Genomic DNA, 27,558 nt, shown 5'->3' on the forward strand with positions numbered 1-27,558 from the left:
ATCAAGGCCAAAACTAAGAACATCAAGGGCAGGAGATGCTTTCAGCGTGAGCACGAAAAAGACCTCATGAACATGTTTTCATTAATTTGAGTGCGCATTTTTTCCTCCCTTTAGTTTATTTGCCCCCTCATTTTCATTGTTTTGCACATTTTTTAAATTCATGGGAAGAAATAACCAGCCACTCACTTTAATAAGTTGCTCCTGCTATACACTGATTATTGAAACATGCTTGAGGTCAATTATTAAATTTCAAACTAAATTTTTCCCTTCTGCAAAAATCTTATTAATTCCATTATTAGTATGAAAACATGTTTAACTAGTCTGAAATTTTGTTGGACTAAGTGTAACTTTTTCACAGTATAAATTACAGGTATTCACTTGATCACAGTAACAGAAAATTTCATGTATAGATAACAACCCGGTTTTTAATAGGACTTATTGTGCCTTTTTTGCAATAGCCTTTAACCCTTTGAAACCTGCGCAAACTGTTTTTCAAAAACATTGGTCGAAGGCAATGAGCAACAAAAAAATAAATGACCCAAAAAATTAGAAAAAAAAATAGTGAAAAGAAAAAGAAACTAAAAAAAGCTTTTTTAAAAACAAGAAAAAAGGGTGAAAAAAAGCTAAACACCATCAAACCAGAAAATGACCTAAAAAAATGCTTAAACTTATAATAATGTCGTAATATCATTTTAAATGCATAATTATGATCGTTATAAATATAGTATTCCCTAGCTTTTTTTCTTTTTCCCCGAGACTTGTTTCCTGGCTTTCTCAAATTACATTTAACTGTAACAAGTTTTTGAATCCTCATGATTCAATGATTCAATACTTATGAAAGGCATCTGATGTCTCTCCAGCTTTCAAAGGGTTAAATGTATTCACTCTCAGTAATTACCAATCTAGAAAGTAAATTTCATTGTCAGTGGCAGAGTTTACCAAATTATGATGATGTAGAATGTAAACAAGTGACGTTTGTAACTTCATCTCATTGATTTCAGCCTCACTGTTCACCGTTTCCCGTCCTCAGGTTCAGGTTACCTAATTTGTACCTGTAGAAAGATTTGTTTTGCAGTAAACAAACGAGGAATCCATACATGCAAAACAAAACAACACAGATGATAAACAGATATGTTAAAAGTACATGAAAAATGATATCAAGGCTCCAATAATCACTAAAGAACAACAATAAATAAATAAGCGTTGCCTCCCTAGCATTTGTATAGTGTTGCTTCGACCTGTTCGTCTGAGTGATAGCTTCTGGAAAAAAAGCTGTTTTTATACCATTTTGTTCAAGACCTTGTCACTATAAACCTTCGTGCAGAGGGAAGAAGCTGAAATGCACCGTGCAGAGGAGGACTGGTTATTTACAATGTGTGTAACTGTCTGGTGTACAGGGACTCTGGGTCAAGCTGTGACTCACCAGTTTTTTATTTCGAAGACTGTGTAAATAATCAGCTTGTTCTCATTTCAAAGTCATCAGATATCACCGCTTTTGCAGTGATTTCGGCATGAGATCCAACACCAAAAGCCTCATTTTGAGTCTGCGCGATATGCTGCTGTCTTTTGAGAGCGCGGCCGTATGAAACCTGTGGCGTCCACGTGTTATGCCACAGGACGTTGTCAGGTTGAAACGCTGCCAATAATGAAGTAATGTTAGAAGCGCATCGGTGCTTATAGGGCAGCAGGGGTGGTGGATAGGTCTAACAAACCCGGGACTTTCATGCAGGAGTCCGGTGTCCAGTCCAGTGCCCTTTTTGCCTAAACCTAACCATCTGGGCCTTTGCTGCCTAAAATGAAACACGTGCTTTTGTTAATGTTCTGGTGTTGGTTGTCACTTCTGCATTGGCTTTGTTTCTCAGCTCTGAAGGCTACCACTTGGGTTATCATATGACACGTTTGGTTGCCATGGTAACAAGTTGACATTAATAATAGAACACATTGAAGTCCAAAAACCAAAAGCAATATTTCTGAAACATAAGCATATATATACACCTACATATACACATGGAGACATACATAAAAGTATGCATACTTAAATATATACATATCTGAGAATACTAACACGCACAAAATAACACCATTAGATGAAATAGTTATAACAAGTAAGTGAAATAGAACAGTAAAATAATGTAATGTAATGTAATCAACGATTAGGAAAATTAAGTCAACCACAACTGAAATTCTTTAAAAATCACTTAAACAAGTTGACTTTAGGTAAATACCTTTAAAAATAAGGAACAAGCACAGTTACGAATATAAGTTTTAGTTTGGTCAAGAAAATACAATTAGCATGTACATTTGCTGCTGACAGACCCAACGCTCATTTGTACGACAGGGATGTTATTCTTGTCAAGCCAGTCGTGAATATTTCTAAAAGCGAACACTGAAGAGCTCTTCAACATCTCTCAGGGATGTTGACGCATGCAGTCTATTAGCTTTTATTAAATTATTTTATAACGTCATCTCCGAGCTTTGAGTTTAACTAGTTTCTCTGAGCCTGTCAGCCTGCGTCGTCTCTGGGGATGACTGTTGAGCTTTTTTTCCCACCTATCCATCAGATTTTTTTATTGCCATTCCCATCTGTCACTCAAACAGAAACCCACCCATCACGATGTGCTGTCAGATCCTGCTGACCTGGTTTATATTCTCTGGATAATCAGGCCAGGTGTGCAGGAGGCAGTATATTCATGCCCTTCCCCCAGTTCTCCATCACTTCCCCTCAGCCATCACCAAACATTTGTCAGGGTGGAAGACGCTTTGGCATCTGTAGAAGAGATGAAACAGAAGTGATGTCGCCGTGTTCATTCTCACTCAGCGTCATGTCGTAGATGTTTAACCCTTTGAAACCTGTGTAAATTGGCTTGATTTCCTTCAAAAACATGGGAGAAGGCAATGAGCAAATAAAGAAAAAAAGAAAATCACCTGAAAATTGGTTTAAAAACAAAAAAAGGAAATTACCCAGAAAAGTGCTTTAAAAAATTCTCAGGATTTTGTAACATAGTGTTAAACACGTAGTCATGATATTTTTTCCTTAGCTTTTTTCTTTTTTTCTCGAGACATTTTCCCTGTAGCTTTTTTTAAAAAAATGGCGATAATTTGATGCCTGCAACAGACGCAGACATGTTGACCATTGTTTCCTTCATCTTTTCTTTTAACAAACTGATGACACTAAATGTAAAGTAGTTTTGAAAATGAAATATATATATATATATATATATATTGTGTTTGTGTGTGTGCTTTTATTAATATACATATATAATATTGTATATACATTATACACATGACCAAAGACATAAAAAACAATCATTAAGCAAACCTAAAATAAGTTAAAATAGATATACAATACAATATACAATGCTACATACACGATAGTAAGCATACAAGCATTTACAACTTTAATGTGACGAACAGAACATATTTTGTTGCGTCATCTCTTTGTGAGCCTCTGTCCGGTCATGTCAGCAACATTCAGAGCGCCGACTCCAGAGAAATCATGAGGTCTAATAACTCTTTTTTGCCTGTTCACTGATCAACATCATCTTTCTTTGTTGGCCTTGTCTTTGCATTTTTTTCCTTTCCGTAGTTATTTTCCTCACTCTTTCTCTGCGTCTTCTTCAAATCAGAGCAGCTCTGAGGTGGGAATGAGTCGCCTGGTCTCTGGAGACTCGGCAAACACATGTCCCATGATGCCCTGCTCTATACCACTCACCCATGGGATTATGAGCGATGAAGAAAATGCCTGGCTGACCCATCTTTATTCCTGACGCTCAATCGCTGCACTGATTGTGTTCAGAGCCTCTTTCAAAACAGCATGGATTTTTACTTTCCTTCGACACACGTTTATCACCATTTCCTCGACTTTCAGAAGAACTTGACTTTTTGTTGTTCTGTGCCACGACTTCCATATATCATCCATCACCAGCTGGTAATCACTCATTTCTGTATCAAAAAACCACGACTGATTATTTCACCCCTCCTTCCCTCCTCTTCATCCTCTTTAACTCCCCCCGTTACCGTCTTTCATTTCTACCCGTCCAGGACATTAACGGTCGAGGCAGACACACTCATAAACAAATAAGAATGGATGCCACATCTCCAGGGGAAGGATATCACTTTCTGGGAGGGTATTTTCTTCTTCTCCTGCATATTTTATTTATTTTTGCCTCACTTCTCTGCAGGCGGTTTGAGTTGAGGGATGCAGGGCTCTGAAGGTCCCTGATAAGGAGCTTCCATCGGCTCCACGCAGGGACGGGCTAGATAGGTGAACACTAAGCTGCACGCTGCCTGGTTATCTGCCAGCAGACACACACAACCCTCGTTGTCATGCACTATTAATACACACACATATGTGCCCACAGATATTCAATGTAATGAATACGGCTAGGGCTCATCATTTTTAATTTTATTTTATTTTTTATTTTTTTATTAAGATATTTATTAATTTTTTTTTATTCTTTTTTTTTCAATCAGCAAAAGTGCTAGTCATTTTCTCACACCTATCTGTTTGAGGTAATCAACAAGTTTGTGATTTAGGAGCCACGAATGCATTTCAAACACAGTGCTGATAAGACTAATGTCTGTGTAATTAAGTGGTAATTTGGGATCATTTGTTGATGATTTAGAGGTAGCTTTAATGATGGTTTTATACCGCAGAGAAGAGATAACACCACTATGAAAACAAACCTGATATAATTCTAACTGTAGTTTAAGGGAGATTCATATTACAGCATTATTATAGTAGCAAAACATTTTGTGCTTGTGCAGATATTTTGGAAAAAGGGTGTCCTAAGTAGAAAATGAAGTCATGCTCCCCGGCTAGTTAATCGCCGCTGCTCTGCACTGCGGTAATATGGTGTTTATGGATTAAATCAGGTCACTGTTGTCACAAAAGTGTCGTGCCAACCTTCCAGTTCCTCCCTGGTTTAGGCACCAAATCTGGCATCTTAGCGAGGCACTCAAGTCAAAAGTTGGGGGTTAAGTTACTCTTTAAGAGCATCTTTAAAAAGTAAAGTGACCTCACCACTTGATTTGAAATGTCATTGTGACCAGCCGCTTTCCTCAAAGGTCACCACAGTTAAGACGCTTTGCAGCTGGTCAGTGTCAAAAAATTCACAAACCAGAGCTCCATGTAGATTTGCTTTGCCTCCATGAGCAAATCCACAGTCTGAAATGAATTAGGTTTATCCAAAATGTTGCTGTTATAAAATATGTGACTGTAGTTACAATGGATTCCAAAGATAAAATGTATGGAGAAGTGCATATAGCAACCTCTCAAACACTGCAGCATGATTCACTTTTTCACAGTTGATTTGACTGTTTGCAAATAAATCGAACACATTGTATTCACAGATCAGAGGAGTGGACGTTCAATGCATAGTGAGGTGTATTTAAGTGCCGTGACAATTATATTCATTTTTTGGAAGCCTTTCCTCCCTCAGACACACACACGCACACACACACACACACACACACACACACAATCATACACGCAACCTTTATGAATAATACATACATTCATTCTGCTCACCTGCCATTCAGAAGTGCGTGCGATTCAGAAGTGTGTGTGATTCACGGCCTCGACACGTGTGCGGCTCATGCTCTCCATTCAGCCGTCATTAGCGCTAACACAAGGAGGCAGATTAATGCGTGAGGTTTCCAGCAGGTGGGAGACGGAGAAAGGTTAACATAACAGGAGTGATGAATGAATCACTTTGAGAGCCATCGTTTCATAATACTCCGCCACTGTGGCTGTAATGATGTTTTGTGCCACTCAAAAATTTGTCCTTTTGTCTTAATCAAAATGGATTTTTATTTTTCGTCTCCCTGCTACACCGCCGCTGCATACGAATGTGTTGCATATGCTCGAATGTGATTAAGTGTATTTAATTAAGCTGCAGCCAGATGGTCGTGCTGGTGATTTTATGCTGCCGTATGCTTTATAGCATACATTGTAACCTTATAATGCTTTTCAGTGTTGTGGCAGTGGGGTGAATGCTTCGTATCAATGAAAAAAAAACTGTGTCATGTAAAAAGACAATCCCTTTTTCTTGCTGCCATTTTTCTTCTTCTCTCCTGTTCTTCCTTATTTCACGCTTCCTCTCTTTTACAGATGCCACTTGGCATTCCCGACACAGGTGATATGAGAAATCTCTGGTCTGTTTCCCAGAGAGACACATATGTTCTGCTGGAGTCACCACACAGACTCTCTTTCCTCAGTTATAAGCTGCTACTGCTGCTTTCAAATGTTTCTGGTGTTCTGGAGCTGCGTACGGCTGCAACTTTCTGTTGTTTTCATTATATTGTCTAAAATAATCAGTAAATATTTTGTCAGTAATGTCAGAAAACTGTTATAAATAGTAATAATAGTTTCCTAAAGTCCAATGATGTCATGAAATAGCCTATTTTTTTCGTCCAGCCAATGCTCTACATTTGAGTTATTGTATTTAAGTGTCACATAAGCCGTAGATCTTCACATTGAGAAGCCGGATTGAGAGATATTTGGCATTTGTCTTCAAAGTAGTGACCTAAGGAGTGATGGAGAGGGATGGCAGGCTATCCGAAGGGACATACTGTGGTCATTTTCTTAAGAAGGGGGTCGGCATACCCCCTCAAATTACCTGTTGTATGTTGAGGTTAAAGAATAATGTGCATGGTTAATATGGCTCTATATTGACTAGATATGTTTATTTCCCTTGAAACATGGACATGGCTAATGTGTCTTCAGGCACTTGTGTGTTGTTTAGATTGGATGGTCCACGTCACATATGTTTTGGAGGTTTCCTAGAGCCAGATATGATTTTGCTGTTTATGTGAACTGTATTTACAAGTCAGAAATGTGAATTAATGACAGAGATGTTTATGGAAATGTGCTGTCTAATCATTTGGCCATGTGGGTGGTGATGGACTGCCCTGCTGTTGTTTTTAGCGCCGGCCATTTTTAAGGGCGAGATGATCAGTCTTCATGATGAGCACAGTTCGAAATCAACTTTCAGGTGTAAACAAACACTTTTTTTTCTTGCCGCTGAGGTATGAACTGTCAGAGCCGTCACCTAGAATTACAGAATGTCCTTTCTCACCTGGACGGGTGAGTGACCCATCCATCTACTGTAGTGCCATTACACCTCTCTCCTCACTCACTCTCTCCTCTCCGCCAGTCGTCTCCCTCTCTCCCTCAGGGGTGTGTCTCTTTGTATTTATTGTCATTAAGCTGCTTACTGTTCTCCCATCATCCATTCATCCATGTGTCTGTGCCACTGCCTTTTGATAGAGTTCTTATACATATATTATTCATTTGATTGACTCCCCCTAATCGCCTCACAAGTGGAGGAAATTAATCATTCCAGAAATCCCGTCATTTACATTCTGTGCGGGGAGTTTTGGTGGCGGCGTTCAGGGAATCGGTTTTTCCCCCCATGTGGAGCTTCGCATTAGCTAGGGGAGCCGGTTGGAACAGGTGTAGGCCCAAAAAAAAAAGGAGAGACTGTGAGCACGGGAGGGCCACTTCTCTCACAGCCAAAAAATCAATGAGGCTGGATATTCAACACTAGTCTATGGTTTTTATGGTGGCCCATAAAAACCCCATTGAAAAAGTATATACGGCATGCGATGATTTCTCTGTGGGTGAAATTGGATTAAGCCTAGTGTAAAACTGAAAGTCTGGCCTTTTTTACCCTCTCACTCTCTCCCTGCCTCTCTTTTTCTCCCCCCGTGCTCGACTCACTCACCCCACAACCATTAAACTCTATAGGAAGGGAAACCTAATTACATGGCTGAAAGTGGCCATAGTGAGCACTATTAAAAGGATCCAATTAAAGTTTGTGCGGCGCTGGCAGCAGCTTTCTGGTGAGGGATTATTTGTGGAGGCGGAATTTGATCTGTCGCTCGGAGAGAGTCGTCCATTGGCTGATCAGTCCGAGATGGATTGGGGAGTGGGAGGAGCCTTGGAGCGATCCAAGTAATTGGATCCTGAATTAATGGATACTTGTATCAAAGAGGGAATATAAAAGAGTGACAGCTCGAGAGTGAGAGGGGAGGGGAACAGGGCTGGGGTTTGTGATTGCGTGCCCTGCTGTTTGATTTTCTAAAAAGTTCATTTATTTTGGAGTCAGTGAGCTGTTGCTGCAGAGGAAGTCATGTTTGACAAGGGAAAAAAAATGCTGCTTTTGATGGTGATCCAACCCGGGTTCTCGGCCATCAAACAATTACAGCTTTTGAAGTAACACAAACATGATGCGAGAGAGAGAGAGAGAGATAAAAATGTAATTTTAGTTTGTCTAATGCTGGCCTCATTTTTATATTTTGGCAATCATATGTACCAATTAGAATAACATTATACTCATCAAAGTAAGATCTGGGAACATGTTGCTAAAACAGTCAACCAGGGCTACCAACATCATGTTAGGGGCAGCCGTGGCTCGACCTCTGGGGACCTGGTTTGGCTGTTATCAGGCCATTAAAGGGTCATTATCAGTGGTGATAAGTGTCCGGGTTATTAGGGAGCAGCTTCACCTACTTATAGTCCCTTATCAGACGATGAAATGCAATGTTCTGCCAAAAAGCTGCTTTCATGAAGTGGTGGATAGGTCGAGCTCTTTCACCCAGGAGGATGAGGTTTGAGTCATTTAGGCACCAAAACCGAAGGAAAGTGGAAGCCAACAAACTGCTGATGGGTATTGAATAGACTGATAACAGGCTTCTGAACCTACTAACCCACATCTGTGAGGCTGATAACAACTGATAACGGCCATTTAATGGCCTGAAATAAACTACAGGGTGTGTACAAAGTGTGCAGTGGTAGTTGTAGGGGTGCCAGTTCCCTTGTTTAGGTGCTACCATGATGCCCTTGAGCAAAACACCAAACCCCACTGAGGGGAACATTAATGTTTGTGTATGTAGAAATTGTTGCTAAGTTCAGCTACGTTCACACTAGGCGGGTTCCCATTAACTCTCAAACTGCACAAATTGAAACTGTGAATATAAAATACCTCTAATGGAAACACATCAATTTAGAAAAAACTCCCATTTATTGCAAAAAAAAGTTTGTACGCTTGCATGAGGCCATATTTCAGGCCATTCACAAAAGCCATATTTCACCAAACTGCAATGGAAGCACTTTTTGTGCTTTTATAGGTCACATGATGCTATGGCATGAAACAGAGTTTGTAACCAACAAAAATAATCAGTTCAGTTTAAACCGTCAGCGACAGTTAGATAACAGTTTAGCCTCGGTGTGAGTGTTTTTCCGATTATATGGTTTGTAGGAGTCATTTGAATCCATCGCTGATAATTAGTTTTCCAGCAGTTAAGTTTAGTTCGATCAAATATGTGTTTCCCTCACAATCCTCTGAGTAAAATAAAGGCTGTATCTGTTCGAAGCCCTCGTAAGTAACTGACTTATTTCATTCAAAGAAAACACAGTGTACTCCTCAGTAATTCTTGTAGACACGTAGTAAAGAAAACTTCCACTCCTGACAAACCGCCTCTTCTCTTGTTAAACTAACCACCACCTGGCACCTCCTCACTCCTCTCCATCCTTCAGCCCACCTTCAGAGGAGCCTATCTGAACGCAACCTTCATTATTATTTATGGAAACATTTTCCGCAAACCATTGTTTACTCGGAGCGTAGCCCGTTACTCCGGAACCTTCCAGGAACACTTTTTCTTTTTAGCCTTGAGCAAGTAACAGAAAGGAGGATAGAATTCATGAATAATTTGCAGCCGTTTTAAAAAAAATTACTATTCATTATTCATGGCTTTGTATTGGCTCGAATACTTTAAAAAAAAAATCCTTTGGACAACTTTAGAGTGAATTTTAATGGCATGAGAAACTCCTGATGCCCTGAATGCAACACTGACAACAAAATCAATGCTTGTTCTTTCAGGTGTCAACTTTGCTTCTCATAAAGCCACGAGGTTTTTATTCATTCATTTATATCAAATGCCGTCATTAGAGCTTTTACAAGTCACAATGCGTCATGACAGTTTACAAACAGCACTTCTAGTTAGGAAGGAAGGTCCCGGCGAAAATCCTTTCGCCGGCTGAGGTCATTCTCCTCACTGTCAGTTTAATTGCAGTGCAGGGGAGGCTTGTTGCGACAGACCCGAGTGTGAGGAAGAAATACGGCCTTTTAACTCACAGCTCCCACTCTGATTTATATGTACAAACCTACCATGGATTTTCTCTTTCTCTGATGTCCATTGAGGATAAAGGTTCATGAAACGGTTCCAAAAACCTGAATAACTACGGATCTTGCTTCGTAACTGTTCATTTCTTAATCTAAATGACAGGCTCTATATGCAGCCCTTCCTCACTCTGAACTCGTCACATAGCGCTGCTTTGTCAGTGATTTCAGGGTCAAATACCGACACACACGTAGGCAGCTGTCACTGAGGAATTATACCCACCTGGTTGCAGCAGCTGATGACGCAATGGATGACAATCCAACTCATCAAATGTCGCTGCTTTGTCATTGCACGTTGGCATCAGACACAGATGAACAGAGGCATCTCCAGGGGGATATAAAACGCACCTGCTGGCAGCAGTTTGTAATGCTGCCGACAACTACTGCAGTAAAACGAGAGAAAATCCAATAGGGCCAGCGGGAGGGAAGTGGTTTGGAGTTATTTTGATTATAACGTAGTGTGTTGTAATGTGTAGCATGCTGTGTTGGGGACTTATTTCACATCCAGTTTTAATTATTAATTACCTTGTTGTGGGCCAGCCCATTCTCATAAAATAGGTCTTTGCTTCCTGTCTGAGTTTGACACCTAACCATGTGTCCCCTTCCCCTAATCCTAACCATCCATGCCAGCATGTGTGTTCGTTGACATCCCAGTGTTGCTTTCCATATGCATGTGTTGCCTAAACATAACCACATGCTGAGTCATCTCACCATGTGCATTTGTTGACATCACGGTAGCGTCATACTAGAACGTAAACAGCAGACACAGAAGGATACCTAAAATGTAATAAATAGACACGGACGTCCACTGTAAAGCAACGACATGTGACAAGCCTGGGATGAGAACGTGTTGGTATTTTGGTAGAAAGAAAATAGTTATATCATGAAACTGCTCACAGCAAGGTCTGTGCATTATCTTGAGTAACAGAGTCATGATTTCTGGAAAGAGACATTGCTGTTGAGTTTTTCAGTTAGATTTTTTTGTGCTTTAAGCACCACAAGCTGAGTGCCATTTACTTCTATTATATTATAGTTCTATTATATTGTAGAGAAGGCAGACATCTCTACAGCTGATATATCCAACACTCACACCACACAACCTAGACTCACGTCACGTCACGTCACGTCACGTCACGTCACGTCACGTCACGTCACGTCACGTCACGTCACGTCACGTCACGTCACGTCACGTCACGTCAAAATATATTTGTCCTGGATTCAGGTGCTTCACCCATAAATGCCTTCACAGTTCAAATAAAACAAACCACATAGGATCAAAACAGCAATAGCTGTCCCAAATCACACCAATAAATTGCACATAATCCAAACTGCACATGCAGAATATTGCACAGAACACATATTGCACACACCCTGTTATTAAAACATCATGGAAATGTTTGCAGTGGGGAACTCTGTATCATTTTCCAGAGGGCGAGAGCTGGTATTGTGCGTGGAGGATAGGGTGGAGGATGTGATGGGTCGGTCATAATAGTCTGAGCTTGCCAAAGAACAGACTGCTCATACATCGACCACAGGGGCTGGTATTCATTCTTTTCCGTCACCTAGATGAGCAAGTTTTCAGATGTACAGTGAGGTTGCCGTACCATGCTGACATCCCATATCAGCACTACAATAATAGCAGTATAGGTTAAAGGAAAAATATGTGTTTTTGGTTTTGTTTTGGTTTTTTTTTGGTGAACTGCCCCTTTAAGGTGAAACAAAATTCCCATAAAAATGCCACAAGCCTGTGAATAAAGGCAAAGGCATCCTGGGGTTCATATTAGACAACACAGGAATAATAGCATATTCCATGCTGGTGTAATCTCCTGTGGCTCTAACAGTGGAGGTAAGGCTTTCAAAGAGCTTCACACACACACACACACACACACACACACACACACACACACACACACACACACACACACACACACACACACACACACACACACACACACACACAGAGGGCCAGAGAGGTGATGGCAGTATGAGATAGCTTAGCTTCTGGTATTAAAGGGCCAAGAGGTCTCAGTGTGAGATGATTACCACCATGCGGAGCGTGATGATTATTCCAGCCTCTCTGACCCGCGGGGCTGCCGGTTCAAATCCCAGGCTTGATCCTAGGAGGATACTGGAAACAAATTGGCTCTCGTTGGTTGCAGCTGTTGACACCGAAGGACCGGGGAGGGTCGGCTGCGTTGGATCGAGAGCAGAGTTGAATGGGGGGGTCGATGGGATACATGTTAGGTTGTTGTTCTGGTGGGACGGGCTGAACGAGGCTTCGGGGCTAAGCAGTCGTGACGTTATAAATGAATAAAAGCGGCGCGGGCTGTCCTGACAAACAGATTGTGTCATTGGGTGGTAATGTGGCCGCGCTGCCGTGGCCGTGGCCGGGGGGGATTAGGCTGACAAAGCAGCACGTTCACATCGCCGATCACTGCACACACTTTCACCCCAGGGCCACAAACGGATGACATCAGCTTTCCTTTAATCTCTGTATATCTCTCTTCCCTCCTCTTCTCCTCCTCTCTTTGTACCTGCTCGCTGTGTGTGTGGATGTGTGCCGCGGTCCTCCCCGGATTTCAAAAATTGGAGTAGCTGCTGAGAAAATGAAACGGCCTTCTTGTGTTGTCTCTGATATTTTCGGGGGGATCTCTCCAGATTAAAGTTCGTCTCGTTCAGCTGCTGCCTGTCAAGAATCTCCTCCACGGCTCTGAATTATTACGCTGCTTGCCTTTTTTATTCTTTTCCTTCATTTCAACTTTCTCCTTCCTCCTTTGCAAACATGGCTTTGATTTCAATGGAAGTTGGGATGCGGCACAAGACCAAAGGCGATCTCTTTTAGTGGCGAGCTGGAGGAGAAACAGAGGGAGCTTGAGATGCGATGAAAGGAAGGAATCCCAGGAGAGAGACACAGAAACGAGGATTCGATTCTCAATGATAACAGATACGATGATGACATCCCTGTGTAGGGGTAGGTTGTTTTTACACTGTGTATATTTATCCTGGCTGTGTCACACGTGTGGGATAGGCCTGAATGTCAGGCTCACTTGTTGCCGCCAAGTTTTGGGATTCACCGCCACGTTTTGTCCCAAATGTGTTTGATTCAGCGCTTAATCAATACAGAAAGCTCTTTGGGATGACAAGCCGGTCTGCCGCTGTCATGGACTCTGCAGTAGTTCATCACTCTGTTGAGTGTTTGACTGCTGTGCACAGGCTCTGGAGTCACATCTGCACTGAGCTGGGGAGTTTGTATTCACTCGGCAGCAAGAGTTTAAGATGAAAGTGTCATTACTGGCCATTATTTAGAGGATATGGAGGATGTTTTTCATGCTCCTGTCTTATTATCTGCATTTGTTGGCATCTGGAGTGCAGCTGCGACTAACTCACTGACATTAGTTTGTTATCAACTCACGGCGTGTGTCTGCATAATGTTTTTTTTGTCTTCTGAGCAACGGCATCTTGTTTCAGTTGTTCCCAGTGAGGGGAGAGTGTATGCGCACAACTTTTTTGTGCAGAAGCTCTGAGCACTTTTACTTGAAAAGCTTTTAACTTTTCAGAAAGGTGCTGGTGTCGTCACTGCTGCTCCTTCAGCTGCTGTCTATCTACAGTCTACTGTGTGAGCTGTGCGATGTATCAGTTTGAAAAATGTGATAACAAAAAGAAGAAAATCTTCCATACTATTTTAGCATGCTAAATAGCATGTTTGTAAGTAATTTGGGAATCACCCGAAGATGTCGGTGACGTTGTCGATGCCTTATTTAAAGTTTTAATATCCACTGAGGGTTCAGCATCTGCGCTGCTAGCTGCAGGTGTGCTATTATTAGCCGCGGCTGCTGCAGGGAACTTAGTCACACTCTTTTCTTTTGAGACATATTTTGTGTTTGACCAGATGTTTGTCTAGATTAAACGTGGCCAGCCTTGCATTTGGCACTGCAAATGTTGCGGAGACCATCATTACGAAATGCATTGAACATTTTTGTCGCAATGCATTTTTTTTGTAGGGAACACAAATTTCTTTTTGTTTACAAGTATTATTATAGAATAGTAAACTAACACATTTTAATAATACCAATGATAATTTATAATATATTACACAGTGACTAATAATTCAGAAACGCAAATGACTTTTTTACTTTATTTATTCATACAACTTATTAAACTCTGATGTCAGAACTGCTGAAAATATCATATGATGTGGAAACGGATCATCTGAATACATCATTTACCTGCATTAACAGATGACAGGGAAGTCTTATCACATAGTGACAGGCTGTTTTACATTATCAGATGCTGCCACCTGTCCTCACTTAATGTCGTTTGGCAGGATTTGAGGCTTCTGCTCCGGCTTCACTCTGACATGTGTGTTTGAATAAATTAGACTTGAAGCAGCGCTCCTTGATCTTCTTACACGAGCTCGCAGTAACAGTGTCACTGTGACTTTTTATATCCATTAGCATCTTTGCAATAGTATCTATGCATGACTGTTCCTTATTTACAATAGGATTCAAGGAGGAAACGCTCTTTTAGGCCCAATGAGAGTTTTTGGTCGAACAGAGAATCTTATTACAGAATTTTTCACGTTTTGGCGACTTTGAGTTGACAAGCAACGAGAAACAGCTGCAGAGGGAATATCATGCAAAATGTTTTGCAGAGAACAAATCCCCAAGAGATTATTTGCTCAGAGGAAATACAAATAAAAAAGATATGTTAAGTCTGAGGGAAGATGTAAGTAGTTCTTATGCAGTTTCTCCACTTTATTTCGGCTAGTTTGCCTCTTGAGTGCCCTTTAAAATAAATTATTTATGGAACACTTTGAGAGTGTCGCGGTATAAAAATCTCAGATTTAAATGGTGATATAGCTGCTTCCAGAGGGGTTATATTACAGTCAGTGTTGTATACGTGATCTGCAATTATGTGTTTTGTAGTGAGTGTGAACAGAGATTAATACCTTTAGCGTTATAAATACTGGCCTCCATGATAATTCATTCTATGCATCCCCATTTTTACTACTTCTGTATCTCTTTATCCGCCATCTCCACTCTCCCTTTCCTTTCCTGTCTCCTTGGGGGAGTATGCAGTCATCAATATCACTGGCTGTGTTACAGGCGGTCCACCCAGCACCTCCTGGAGGGCAGAACTATTAATGGAATTCAGAGGAGGGCGGCAGAGGGCCAAAAGGCAGGGGGAGCGTGCTTCACTGCCTGGCTTTCTCCAATCTATCCCACATTACTGGCTGTCAATAAGCAAGCGAGCAACACAGGAGTCATTCTCACTGAACTCGCTTGAACTTGAATGAACCTGAAATCTCATTATGTGGAGCAGAAGAGAGAAAACGCCTGATCTCCGGTCAAAAACCTAAAGAAGTTAGGTTTTTTTGCATCCGCACTTTGCCGAAGAAGCGAAACCAGTCAATATGATTAAACTGCAAAGCAGCGATATTAACTTTCATCACCAGCTCAGTGAGAACAGCAACCTCCTCTGCACTTCCTGCTCAATAGACTTTATTACCGCTTAAATGATATGTAATCACAGTTGATTAAGACCCTGCTCTGCATCATCGGTGAAAACAGTGAATAAGCACATCGCCACACTTGCTGTCTGTGAAGGCAAAGTGCAGCGAAAGCAGCTTTTGGTGGCGCGCTGCTGCGGTTCACTGTCCTTCGTCGGTCCATTTGCCCGCAGGCGGCAGGCAGGCGCTGAATGGCAAACTAATCCATCCCTCTAATGCAGGGGCATTACAGCTGCCCGTCACTTCCTAATTGGCTAATGGCGAGATTAGGGTGGTTACAATAGGCCGTGCTGACACTGTCGTGGCCAGTCAAAACAGAGGGGTTAGGGCGTAAAAGGGCAGGACCTGCTTTATACATCCGGCCTGAGGCAATTGTCCACAACATTGGGCTGTAATAACAGTACACTGCTGGACGCTAAAGGCTAGCTGATCCTGTCTGTTGCCCCTGACTACAGTTTACCCTTGTTGCAATGCTTTTATGACACACAAACCACAACCAGGTCAAATGCACTTGACGTAGATAGTTTTTTCACGTTATCAGCAGCAGCAAATGAAACAAACTGTAATAAATCAAATTTACCAAAACAAAGCGCATCACACTGCCATTGTTTGTTTAAGTCTGCCCTGACTAGACAGGGTGCTTTTTGCCGCCGAATCACGCCATTCGGCGCCCCTTTTTTCACTCTCAGTTGAAGTTTTTTCAACTCCAGGGGTTCAGGGCTCTCCTGCAAAAACACACGACAGCCAGCAATGCAAAATAGCTTCACTCCCATTGAAAATCATTACAAAAAGCTGCTCCAGAATACTAAAACATGCTCCCTCAATGATTTGGGCCTTGCTTTTCCTTAAACGTCAGGCGTAAATCTAATGAGATGACTTTTAGAGCTGTGACAAAGCTGAGATTGTGCAGGAGAGACTGTGAGTCAATAGCTGGATGAAATTTCTGTGACTTTGTGCATTTCAAAGCGTAGAGCAGAAATTTACACACACAAGTTCGACGAGTTAAACAACAGAGAGGAGAGACTTTAGCATGAATACAGCCTTGTTCTGTTTTAAAGTCTGACTCCTCACTGACTACATATTTCATCATACAACACAGAAAATAACTCGGCAATATTCAGATACATATATATATATATATATATATATATATATACTACAGTAAACTGAGTAAAAAACACTCAGTGAATGTTTTACATTGCCTGTATTTTACTCTGTGTTTGTATTTAAACCAGAGGCGAGGCAATAATTTAGCGATGCCAACAAGCTGCTCAACGTTAATGTCCACCCAAAGCTACAGCAATAACAGTAAAATATATTTGGCTCTCTCGTTGTTTAATGAATTTAGGTTTGCTTTTACTGCCACCAATTGTTGGTGCATTCGGGAAAACAGTCACCTGTTGCTGAGCTTCACTTAATTCCAGCAATAACAATAGAAATCTTGTCTGCCAAAACAGTTGCTGTTTAGCAGGTATAATATTAACCCTGTACCATCTTAGTTTACGCTGTTAGCGTGCTTACATTTGCTGATTGTATATATTTTTTACTCAAATATAGTCAAGAACAAGACAATACTGTAGAGGTGACGCCCTTTATCTTGTGTTTCTAGAGTTAAGTGTTTTTGGAGATACAAAAGGCATTGTAGATATGTCATATTTCCGAAAGTGAGTTTAGTGTAATACTTTCCACCAGAAGCAGGTTGGTAAGTAATCTTAAAAGGTAGCTGGTAGTTGTAGTCTTAGAGATAGCATCCCTTCAAGATTTCCAGTCTTTGCAAAATCTAAAAACTAAAAACTCACATTGTCTTTAGATGTAAGAGTGTGTCAGAATTTAGTCTTTTTAATGTCTTTTAGCAATCTTTCAGGGAGCTGATGGCAAGACCACCAACACGACTAACACTTATCAGTAGAAGTAGAAAGAAGTAGAAAGAAAATCCCAAGTGATGGAAGCGTTGGCAGTCGGAATTAGACACGATTTTTTTCTGGCATGCTGAGTTTGAGCCGATGCTGGGCCAGTTCATTTTTTTAAAACTGCTCAGTGCGGCAGTGTTGGCAGTCAGAACTGAAGCGTCATTCGTCCCGAGTCTCAGCTGAGTCGGGCAACCGAACATGGCCCAATTGATTTCTTCCAGTGGGCCAAGTTTGGGCTAATGCTGGGCCAGGTCATTTTTGATAACCGCCCATTGATTGCAACGTGGGCACGAGGGATGCATGATATTATTGGCACGTTATTGGTATCGGCAGATATTAGGTTTAAAATGGAAGATTGGAATCGGCCAATCTGCTGATATCACAAACCAATTTTTTTTATTGACAAAGCAAACATGTACAAAACATCAATCCTGAATTGAAGGTTTTTTTTTTCTTATTTTGCACAATAAATGAATATTAAACACTTAATAACATTTTATTTCATGTCTCAATCTGCTGGTGGGCCATTGTTAATGCCACTGCAGAAGAGACTTGATTATCACTATAATTAGGGGTATATATCGGCTAAATGAGTTGTTGTATGTCAGTATACTGAATATCAACAAAAAATCTAATATTTTGCATCCCTACTGGGAACTGGGCAAGTTTATTCAGCCCGATTCTGGGGCGTCATTTATCCAGAGTCTCAGCAGAGTTGGACAACTGAAAGTTGTCAAGTTCAAGTTCAGGCCAGTGCTGGACCAGGTCATTTTTGATAACCACCCAGTGATGACAGTGGTGGCAGTCAAGCCAGTTTATTTGGTTAAATTCTGAAGCATCATTTATCCTGAGTCTCATTCCTGATTTATTCCCTCCAGCATACCAAAGTAGGGCTGTTGCTGGACTGATGTTGTGCATTTTTGGCTACATAGGCCCACATTTTGCTCTTTTTTTTTCTTTTTGTAGCATTAATGTGGTCATATTAGTGTGTTTTGGTCGGTTTCAGCTGCTCCAGTTCTGAGAAAGAGACATTATTATTATGTTACAAAACCTCGAGACAGTACGGCTGGACATTCTGTCCCATTTCTCCTCTACTCATTTCCTTAATTTTCTCCCTAAAAACACTTACCTTTTAGCCTGTGAAAGTGCTCTTACATTACACTTCTGCTTATTAGTCATGCATTATCTCTGGTATTTCCTTCGTCTCTGCCTATATTTAGTAACAGGACATTACACTACGAGGAATACAATTCACACTCGGTATAAAACAAACACATTAGAGACAAAAGTTTGTGTCACTTCTGATATTTTCCTCTTTTGTCTCGCCTCCCTTCTACGTAACTGTATGGAAATGATTAGTTTAAATGCTCGTGGTATAATCATTTCCTCAGGGTCTTTACACACGCTTTTCCTCGTCATGAATACACAGTGCAATCTCTCTCTGTGATGCCTCGGGATATTCTCTGGATATAAATCCTTTGTTTCAAATAGAGGCCAATGTTTCCGCTTTCCACAGATTGTCTGGGTCCCTGTTGAGCCTTTTTATATTGCCTACAGTTATCTCAGGTTCCCATTGTGCTCAGGTTATAGTGTTTTTACTGTGCAAATGGAAGCCGAACACAGAGGTCATGCATCTGATACAGTGTGTTTTATTAACGTAGGAATGGCTTTGAGCGGTGTTAATGTATTCTGTAGGAGCACTGCTCCCAGTATGAAACCACTACAGGTGTTAGCTGTGACCGGGGCATTCGGTAATGGTGCTCGGCTGCACAAGTGAGAGTTGGGACTTGTGGCCTGTGGTTGAATGTGGCTCGAGGACGTAGTGGAGAGCAGCAGGGTGGCTGGAGGCTATGAGAGCCTCGGCCCACGCTACAGCTTAACTGCTCCCTCATCTCTAACACGTGCTGCCTCCCTTCATGCATCTCTCTTTCTGTCCACGCTTTCCTCTTACTCCTACCACCACGATCTCAACGGCCATCATCAACACTCCCTGTCTCTCACTTTGTGCCCTTTTTCTCTTTCTTTTTAAACAATTTTTGTTGTTATATATATATATATATATATATATATATATATATATAATTTAGAATTTTTTATGAATTTTTTATGTCATTTTTTTGTTTGGTTTTTACTTTTTTTTCATATATTTTCAGGTAATTTTCTTATTTTTATTTTTCTTATTTTCTTTTCTTATTTTTTGGCTAAATTTTGGGTCATGTCTTGTTAAGTTGCTTGTTGCCTTCTCTCCATTCTTTCAAGACATCTTGCTCAGGTTTCAAAGGATTAAAAAAACTGCCAAGACAGGACATCACAGTGAGTGTTTTTTAAGGTCTAAAATAAATAATCAGGGATTAAAAATGTTAACGATACAATTATTAATGGTTCAAAAGAAAGAAAAACAGCAAATAGAAATGTACATAATTATGTTGTCATCAAATGATTAAAACAAGTTCTCAACTTCTGTAACCTTCTAGAAATTTCACAAGATGCCCCTGTATCTTTACCAAGGTAGAATATTTATCCTTAATTAGAAACGTTAGTTTTTCAAGGGCAATAGAGCGTGACAGACCTGCTTGTGAGCTCGGTCTGGTAGGAGACTCTCCAGGATTTGCTTTGGTGTGTTTTGCTTGTAGTAAACAGTAGATAGTCATTTTATTATCTGCCTTGCTTAATTTACAATTTACAGGAAAAATACCAAAAATACATAATTTTGGACATATAATTAACTTTACGCCCGTGGCATATGACAGGATCGCCGAAACCTCCTTCCAGAAAGCCTTAACATTTGGGCAGTCCCAAAGGCGATGGAACAGTGTGCCCTTTATTCCACATTTACCACGTGTCCGGGGTATCGGGATTAAAATTTATCTCTGTGCCCTTTTTCTGTTTGTCGACTCACATCCCAAGTAATGAAACGGTTCCCATGAATGTTCCCCGCACAGTTGCATCGAGGGACAAATGACCTGTTATTCACTTTCATTGTCGTGATGTGTTTATTGTCTGCGGAGACTGCTGGAAGCAGCAGTAAAGTTTAAAGGAGAATTTATACTTCTGTGTAATGGCGCACGGCAGATGATGCTCCCAGCGTAGGGACTGATTTATAGCGTCAGATGTCATCTGTTGATGGCGGCGTCGTTTTGTGTCATGCTTTAATCGCAGTGTAGCCCAAATTGTCTTTGCATTCTTTTATTCACTTTGCGACACAGAGCGACAGCAGGAAGGATACTAAACCAACAGTTGCAGTTGACTCATTAATAGCTGAAGTAATCAGTAAAGTCAGGGGTATATTTGCAGTGTCAGGGCGCTTTCACACCTGCAGCTCGGTTCATTTGGTCGGGACTAAGAGGGGGGGAAAATGATACATTGTTGCATTTTAGTTCTAGTTCAGATCGTGTTTGCACAGACCTTTTTTTTACAAATTAACCGAGAGGAGTAAACATGAGGTTCTGGCGGCAGACAGTTAACTCGTTGATTGGACAATTTCAGCGTTTGTCATCCTGCATCATCAGGACTCACGTGGGGAAATCAAATTCATCTTACTGATAGAAGTTCATGCAGCTCTTTACTGCTTGTAGAGTTTTTATTTATGTTTTTTTAGTGTTGCAAAGAGCTCACAGAGAAATGATGTAACTGATTGTAAGCATTATGAGGCGGCTATTTTTTAGTTTTACTTAAAACCTTCATCAGGAGCAGACAGAGCCGAGCAAACAACAGCAAATCGGCTTCTTTAGGAAGCAGGGTTAATTATATCTGTGTTATTGTAGTTCTGGATAATACACCAGGTTGTCCTAGAATTGAACAGCATTGGGTAATGAAGGTCTGCTAGACCAAAACGTTTTTTTTTTTTTTGTTTTTTTCACTCAATAAATATGTCGGCAGTAAATAGGACAGTGTGCTGGAGTTTCTCTCTTTGTCAGTAAATAAAAATTTGAAATATTCCAAGTTCAGAGAAATAAAGGAATCTATAAGTAGAGGGAAGTTAAGTTTGATTATTAATAAAATACATAATAAAAAACAATAATACATTTTAAAAAAACATTCAAAGAGAATTTAAAATACAAATCGCAAAGGGAATAAAAGATTTGAAATGGCGGACGGTCTTACAGGTAGGTAAACGTAACGATGTCCTGACGGTAACAGAGAAAATTCACCTGCACAAACGTGTCCAGAAGAAGCTAAAATGCTTCTCGCAGATTTGCGAGAGAGATTTGTTAATTGCAAAAAGTGATTGAGTCCCAGTTTATCTTTGAGATCTCTCTCCATTTCTCTGTCTCAACCTGTCTCCCACTAAACAAGAGCCTGACAGACATCAAATGTGTCTGTGCCAAAAAAAGGAAAGAAAGAAACAAAACCTATTTTTAGACTGAGCTTCCCACACTCCTGAAGTGGCCCAAATCCAGAAACACACCTGAGGGGATTTGAGAATACAAGCTCCTGCAGGCTGACAGACAGATGGACGCAGTATTTAATCTTAATTTGCTGTAGTTAAGGCATTGTAAATAATAATTATACACCTTCCTAAAAATATCCAACATCATTACTGTCTCTCTTCACAGAGCTCTCTGCTTTTTAGTATCGCTGATTTGCACCACAGGATCATGACCTACATACAAAGGACTGAAAATCGAGAGGCATTGTGGTTGCCTCCTTTTAGAAATTGTCACCCGAGAGAAGTCCCCTCCAGAAGACGCAGCTAAATATAGTGCTGCAACATCAAAGGTCTTCTTTGAAATGTGTGTGTGTGCCGCTCTGTCAGTAGCTCTGCCTGTGAGGGAGGCTAATCTGACGGGTACACAAGCCCCCATACCGACAGACACAATCAAGGAAGTCTCCGCTGGAGGTGCGACACAAACGCACACACCCACATACATTTTTTCTGGTAAATATCAGCGTTCCCCGCTGCTCATTTGCTCTCATAAGCGCTTACAAATTACTCAGTCAGCAGGTTCCGGTTTGATGTTTTACCTTCGAAGGTCGTCGTCAGTGAGTTTACTCTTTGAGGTCTGAAAAAGTGCAAACAGGGTCCAACTTTAATCCGTACACTAGTTATGTTTGACAGCTTGATTGCTTGTGAAAGAAAGTGACTTTACCGACTGAATATTTTGTAAACAACAAAACAGATCAACCTCGGCAGTCTTCATCAGACGAGCTGATTGTGGAGATTTTTGTGGCTTTATTTTCTGTACTTAAGGACCAATTAATCAGCATATTAACAAGGGAACTTTGGAAAGGCTTGGCGAGCAGCTTAATGGCCTCATTTAGAATCGTTTTCTATTCATTATGTTGTTTGATGCTGTCTGGAGAAAGTTGAAGCCGGATCTCTGGACCAGAGTCTTGATTGAAGAGGTTTCGCTTTTTCTCATGAAAAGCATCTTCAGTTCAGACGTCTTCAATCAAGATTTTAGGCCAAACATTTGGATTCAACTTTCTTCAGACATCGTTCTGCCCAGATGATAGAGATGATCTTCTTGGTGCTGGGATTGTCAGCATTTGTGGCAATGACAGTGTTGTTCAAAGGTTGGCGCACCACAGAAAAAGGAAACTAAAAGGGATCGCAAATGTGCGACATCATTTTTTGCCAACACTAGATATCAACAAAAGCCAGATACCGTGTCCTATTAACTTGCTGTGAGCTTTAAATTCCCCATTTCATCACCGTGTGGTACAGTCTCTCGTTCTCTCTCTGTGCCGCTGCCTGCACGTCCGCAGCTGCAAAGATTAGGTACATAATCAAGAGCACTCACTCTGCAGCTAAATCTGGGGACCAAAACGCATCTAGAAGTACACTGCACAGAAAAAAACAACTGCTCAACTTGAGGCAATCTCAGTCGACTGAGGGTCTCCAATTTTTAAGGGGCAGCCCTAGAAAAGATCATGTTTTTGCTCAGACTACACGGTTTTAGCTGCACAATTATGGCTTGAATTGCTGCTGTTGTCTGGCTAAAAACCACCTCTTTTTTTGTTTGTTTGTCGATCTCGAACAGCGGTCTGCAGATTGGCAGCCACCCCCCTGAAGTGTCACCATCCCCTCCTCCTTCCAATGACAAAGCCAGCTCATATACACGTAATAAAAAAACTTCTTAACTTTAGAAACATCAGCCGGGTTTCCTTAACAGATTTTCGCAAAAAAATAAGCAATATTTTTGAAATGACGTTTTCTCCTTTCTCCTCTTTCTCCTCTTTCTCCTCTTTCTCCTCTTTCTCCTCTCACAATAACATTCCAAGGAGCATGATGATGGATGTTCAAAACATAGCAGGTTTATTTCTGTTGCAGCCACCGCACTAACTGTCATTATTTCCAATCGAAGATGATGTAAGCGTGTTTTATCCAATAATATAAGGGCAAGCCCCTGATACGTAGGAGCGGCCACGTATGAATATATGAATAAAAATATGGCTTTTTCATATTGCCTGAAATGCCACCTCATGCGAGCAGAAAAACCTTTTTTACAATAAATGGGAGTTTTTTCAAAATTGTCGTGTCTCCATTAAGCGTATTTTATATTCGCGATTTCAATTGCTCTGTTTGAGGGTTAATGGAAACCCGCCTACTGATACGATAGATAAGAAATGCACAAAAGTAATGTATGTGGTTTGCAGAAACAAACAATGCCAGTATCAGTACGACTCTGATTACCTTTTTTTGTGTCACTGAAAGTTTGGTAATCATCATGTGGGAGATTTTCCTGTATCTTCCTGTCCCTCCGTGGGCCAATCACAGCACAAGCATTGTCCCGGTCTTGTTTAGTTATGTGGGAGTGATGTCAGTTGGCCTTTTAAAGTCCAATCACCCCCACACCACCTACCGGGGGCGATCAGTGGCACAGTCGCTCCCCTGCTAACTTTAAAACACACAGATGGATACTTTATATGCTGTAGTGAGGGTCTAACAAGTGTGTTATACGGGCTCCTCTTTTAGTGTGAACAACCCTCGCTCAGATGTGAAAAACCCATTTGGCACCTCGGGGGTAGAGTGCCTGCGTGTTATCACAGCCGGGATCAGATTTAACAAGTCTAATTAGCACACGGTGATGAGGAAGTATTTAGGAAGCCGTTTGTACTTCAGTTAAACATCATAAATACTTTGACACACATTGTTTTAGGAACTGGAGAAGAGATGCTGGAGGTGTTGGTGACTTCAAATTCTGCTACTACAGGGTAAAATATTTTCATCACTCCGGTGTTGCACTCAGCTGGCGGAGCTGCAGCGCCTGTCAGGGAGTCCTCGACATGCTGTCAGCTCCATGCAAATGGACTTGATTTCTCCTCTTGGCGTCCAAATTGCATCACTTAGCTACCTTGCCACTCCTCCCCCTTTGAAAGCACGCCGCTCAAATATTCAGCCTCAGCCTTGCAAGAAGTAAAAAGGACAAAAAGGAAGAAAGAAGGCACTTAATGAATAGAGCTGGGTCAGGGTCAGCGTGTTTCTGCTCCGGCATGGTCTGATCTTTTCTAAAAACACTCGACGGTGACTCAGTCTTACTTAAAGTCTCCCCTCTCATTCAGCAGTGATGAGGCGTTCAAAGCTCCAGCGGCTCTAACTCTCCTCTCTTATCTCCTGCAGGCACAACCAGGCAGCCCAAGGAAGGAGAGGTCCCGGGGGTGGATTATAATTTCGTGACCGTTGACCGGTTTATGGAATTGGAGAAAAGTGGAGCCCTGCTAGAGAGCGGAACATATGAAGGTAAGGATTTAGTGAAGTCACGCTTGTGATTGCGGACATTCGTCTTTGTGGGATTCCAATTTTTTGATGGAGTTTATGCTGCGATGTGGCACCCCGGGCATTTTTATTTGGCAGATGCTATTAGCACCCAGGTGTCTGTAGCAAATAATGCCATTTGCATGTGGGTGTAAATATTTCTGGGCGTCCCAGCAACATTGAAATATGATGTTAACAAAAACTAATCTGCTAAAGTTTATGCACACAGTGTTCATTTGTGCATCCTAAAAACTGAAAATATTAACTCAACTAATTCTGAACCAACATTGACTTCCACAGGACCTTAATCCCAGTCTTCAGTATAAAAGTCCAGTATTTAAAGATCCGGTGTGTAAGATTTAGGGGGATTTAGTTGTGTCGAGTGATGAGGATGGCAGAATGCAGCCAGTTGAAACTTTCTTCAGTGAATTTCTCAATTCCTTAGCATATATACATGATTATGGTGCATCGAGGTGCCAAGTTGTAGCCAATCACATCATGCAGTGGGACCCACAATAACACGTTGTAGGGATGGGTGTAAATAGCCGAAAAGCTGCAGTGTGACTATTCTCACCCGGGTGTAAATAATCGCTCCGTTATTTTTTCCCTCTGCATGAGTGACAGCATTTTGAATGAATGCTGAGACGAGCTCATCACTCCACGTCCACACACAGCACTCAAAAGTAGCTCCCATCCATCCATCGTTTGGCTGTGAGGAGAAAAGAGTGTCATCAGTCATGGAGGACACCGTGAGGAATCCTCTGTAAATTCTGAATGAAGAGAAGCCAGCACACACACACACACACACACACACACACCTTCATGTTGGCTCTCTCTTGGCTCAGTCCTTCAGCCCGAGCTGCAGTGGCTCTTCAGTTGCCTAATCAAAACAAACAGACACTATCCATCCCCTCTCCTGTGGTCAGACAGGCCCCAGGCTTGGATTTAAACCACTTGGAAAAAAAAAAAAACGCAGCCTGGCCACCTCCAACTCCCAGGAGACCCCTGCCATTATAACACACAGACGCTAACTTTCTTCTCTCCCACCTGACTCCGCTCTCCGTCGGCCTGCCACCACTGCAAGAAGGAGACAAAAATGGCAGATGACCAATTTAACGGTCGGTTGCCAGGAGCGGTGTTAGATCCTTTCGCCGATGGGAGCTGCCGCTCGGGGAGAGGGAGTTAGAGTTTCTCCTGCGTGGTCACTCTGCCATAATTGAGCGTTTTAGGTATTTTAATAATTTAATGGCCAATTAGATGTGAAAGAAAGGCAGGAGGGGTGATATTTAAAAGGAGGGCTGTATTGAGGATCAGCTGGCTGTTAAAAGTAGGAGAAAGGTTTGAGTTGGTTTAACAAAGAACAGGAAGCTCTCAGGTAGATTTCCTGCTGCTAGTGTCCTTGAGAAAGGCTGTGAACTCCTGACATCTCATTATGTCACTCTGTGGGAGGAACCATAGTATAGATTTTTTTCCCGCTTTTTGTCTGAGAAATCTCTTTTGATGTGGTTCTAAATCCGAGCTCTTAAACTCACATTACCTGAAGGGCACTGGTTTGGCCGTTCTCTCCTCAGGGGGTCCACTTTTCAAGAGTGCTTTTAAATGAAATACAATTCAGACCTTAGAAATCTGTAAGTCCGTCCTCTGTAGCACCTAGAGCACTGCACTTGAGACGCCAGATTTTCCTCGAAGGTGAGACAGGCAGCAGTCATGTAAAAAGGATAGCTCACTCAAAAATGAAAGTTCAGTCATTATATACTCACCCTAATGCAAATGGAGGTTCAGGTGAAGTTTTTAGTCCACAAAACGCTGCCGGAGGTTCACTGGAAAAAGGCTTTGTACTCATCTCACAAGCAGTTAAAGCAAATGGTGACCAGGATTCAAACATTAAAAAAATATATAATAAAACCATAAAATGTCTCCATACTGTTCACCTGAAGTAATCCAAGTGTCCTGAAGCCCCCACGTGCCAAGTTGTTTTGAAAAACATCACTGTCGTCATGTTTTTAGCCTTGTTGGATCCTGTAGCCCACAAGTCCCTCATAAGTGCTTACATTGTTTTTAATGCCTTACCTGTGTTGCAGCACCCCTTCCACCCTCATAAGTAATGAACAGTCCCTATCCCCAACCACCGAGAAATGCCGGCGACGTAACAAGCACACGCAGAACACCGAGTCCAGTTAGGTGTCTACATGACGGAATAGCTTGACCTCCAGTTACATTATCTGGTTGTGTTAGTCTTATTTTAGGAAATTGGAT

General features: G+C 41.4%; 1 protein-coding gene across 2 annotated transcripts in view; it reads left to right on the forward strand.

The window, feature by feature from the left end:
* magi2a (membrane associated guanylate kinase, WW and PDZ domain containing 2a) overlaps positions 1-27,558 on the forward strand; it is a 253,397-nt gene that overhangs the window by 134,713 nt on the left and 91,126 nt on the right. For both annotated transcript variants that reach the window (XM_042511080.1, XM_042511081.1), the window contains exon 3: positions 25,168-25,287. In XM_042511080.1, coding sequence (XP_042367014.1) covers positions 25,168-25,287 — 120 coding nt within the window. The remainder of the gene's footprint in view (positions 1-25,167; positions 25,288-27,558) is intronic.

Source organism: Plectropomus leopardus, chromosome 22 (assembly GCF_008729295.1).
Source record: "Plectropomus leopardus isolate mb chromosome 22, YSFRI_Pleo_2.0, whole genome shotgun sequence".
Taxonomy (NCBI): domain Eukaryota; kingdom Metazoa; phylum Chordata; class Actinopteri; order Perciformes; family Serranidae; genus Plectropomus; species Plectropomus leopardus.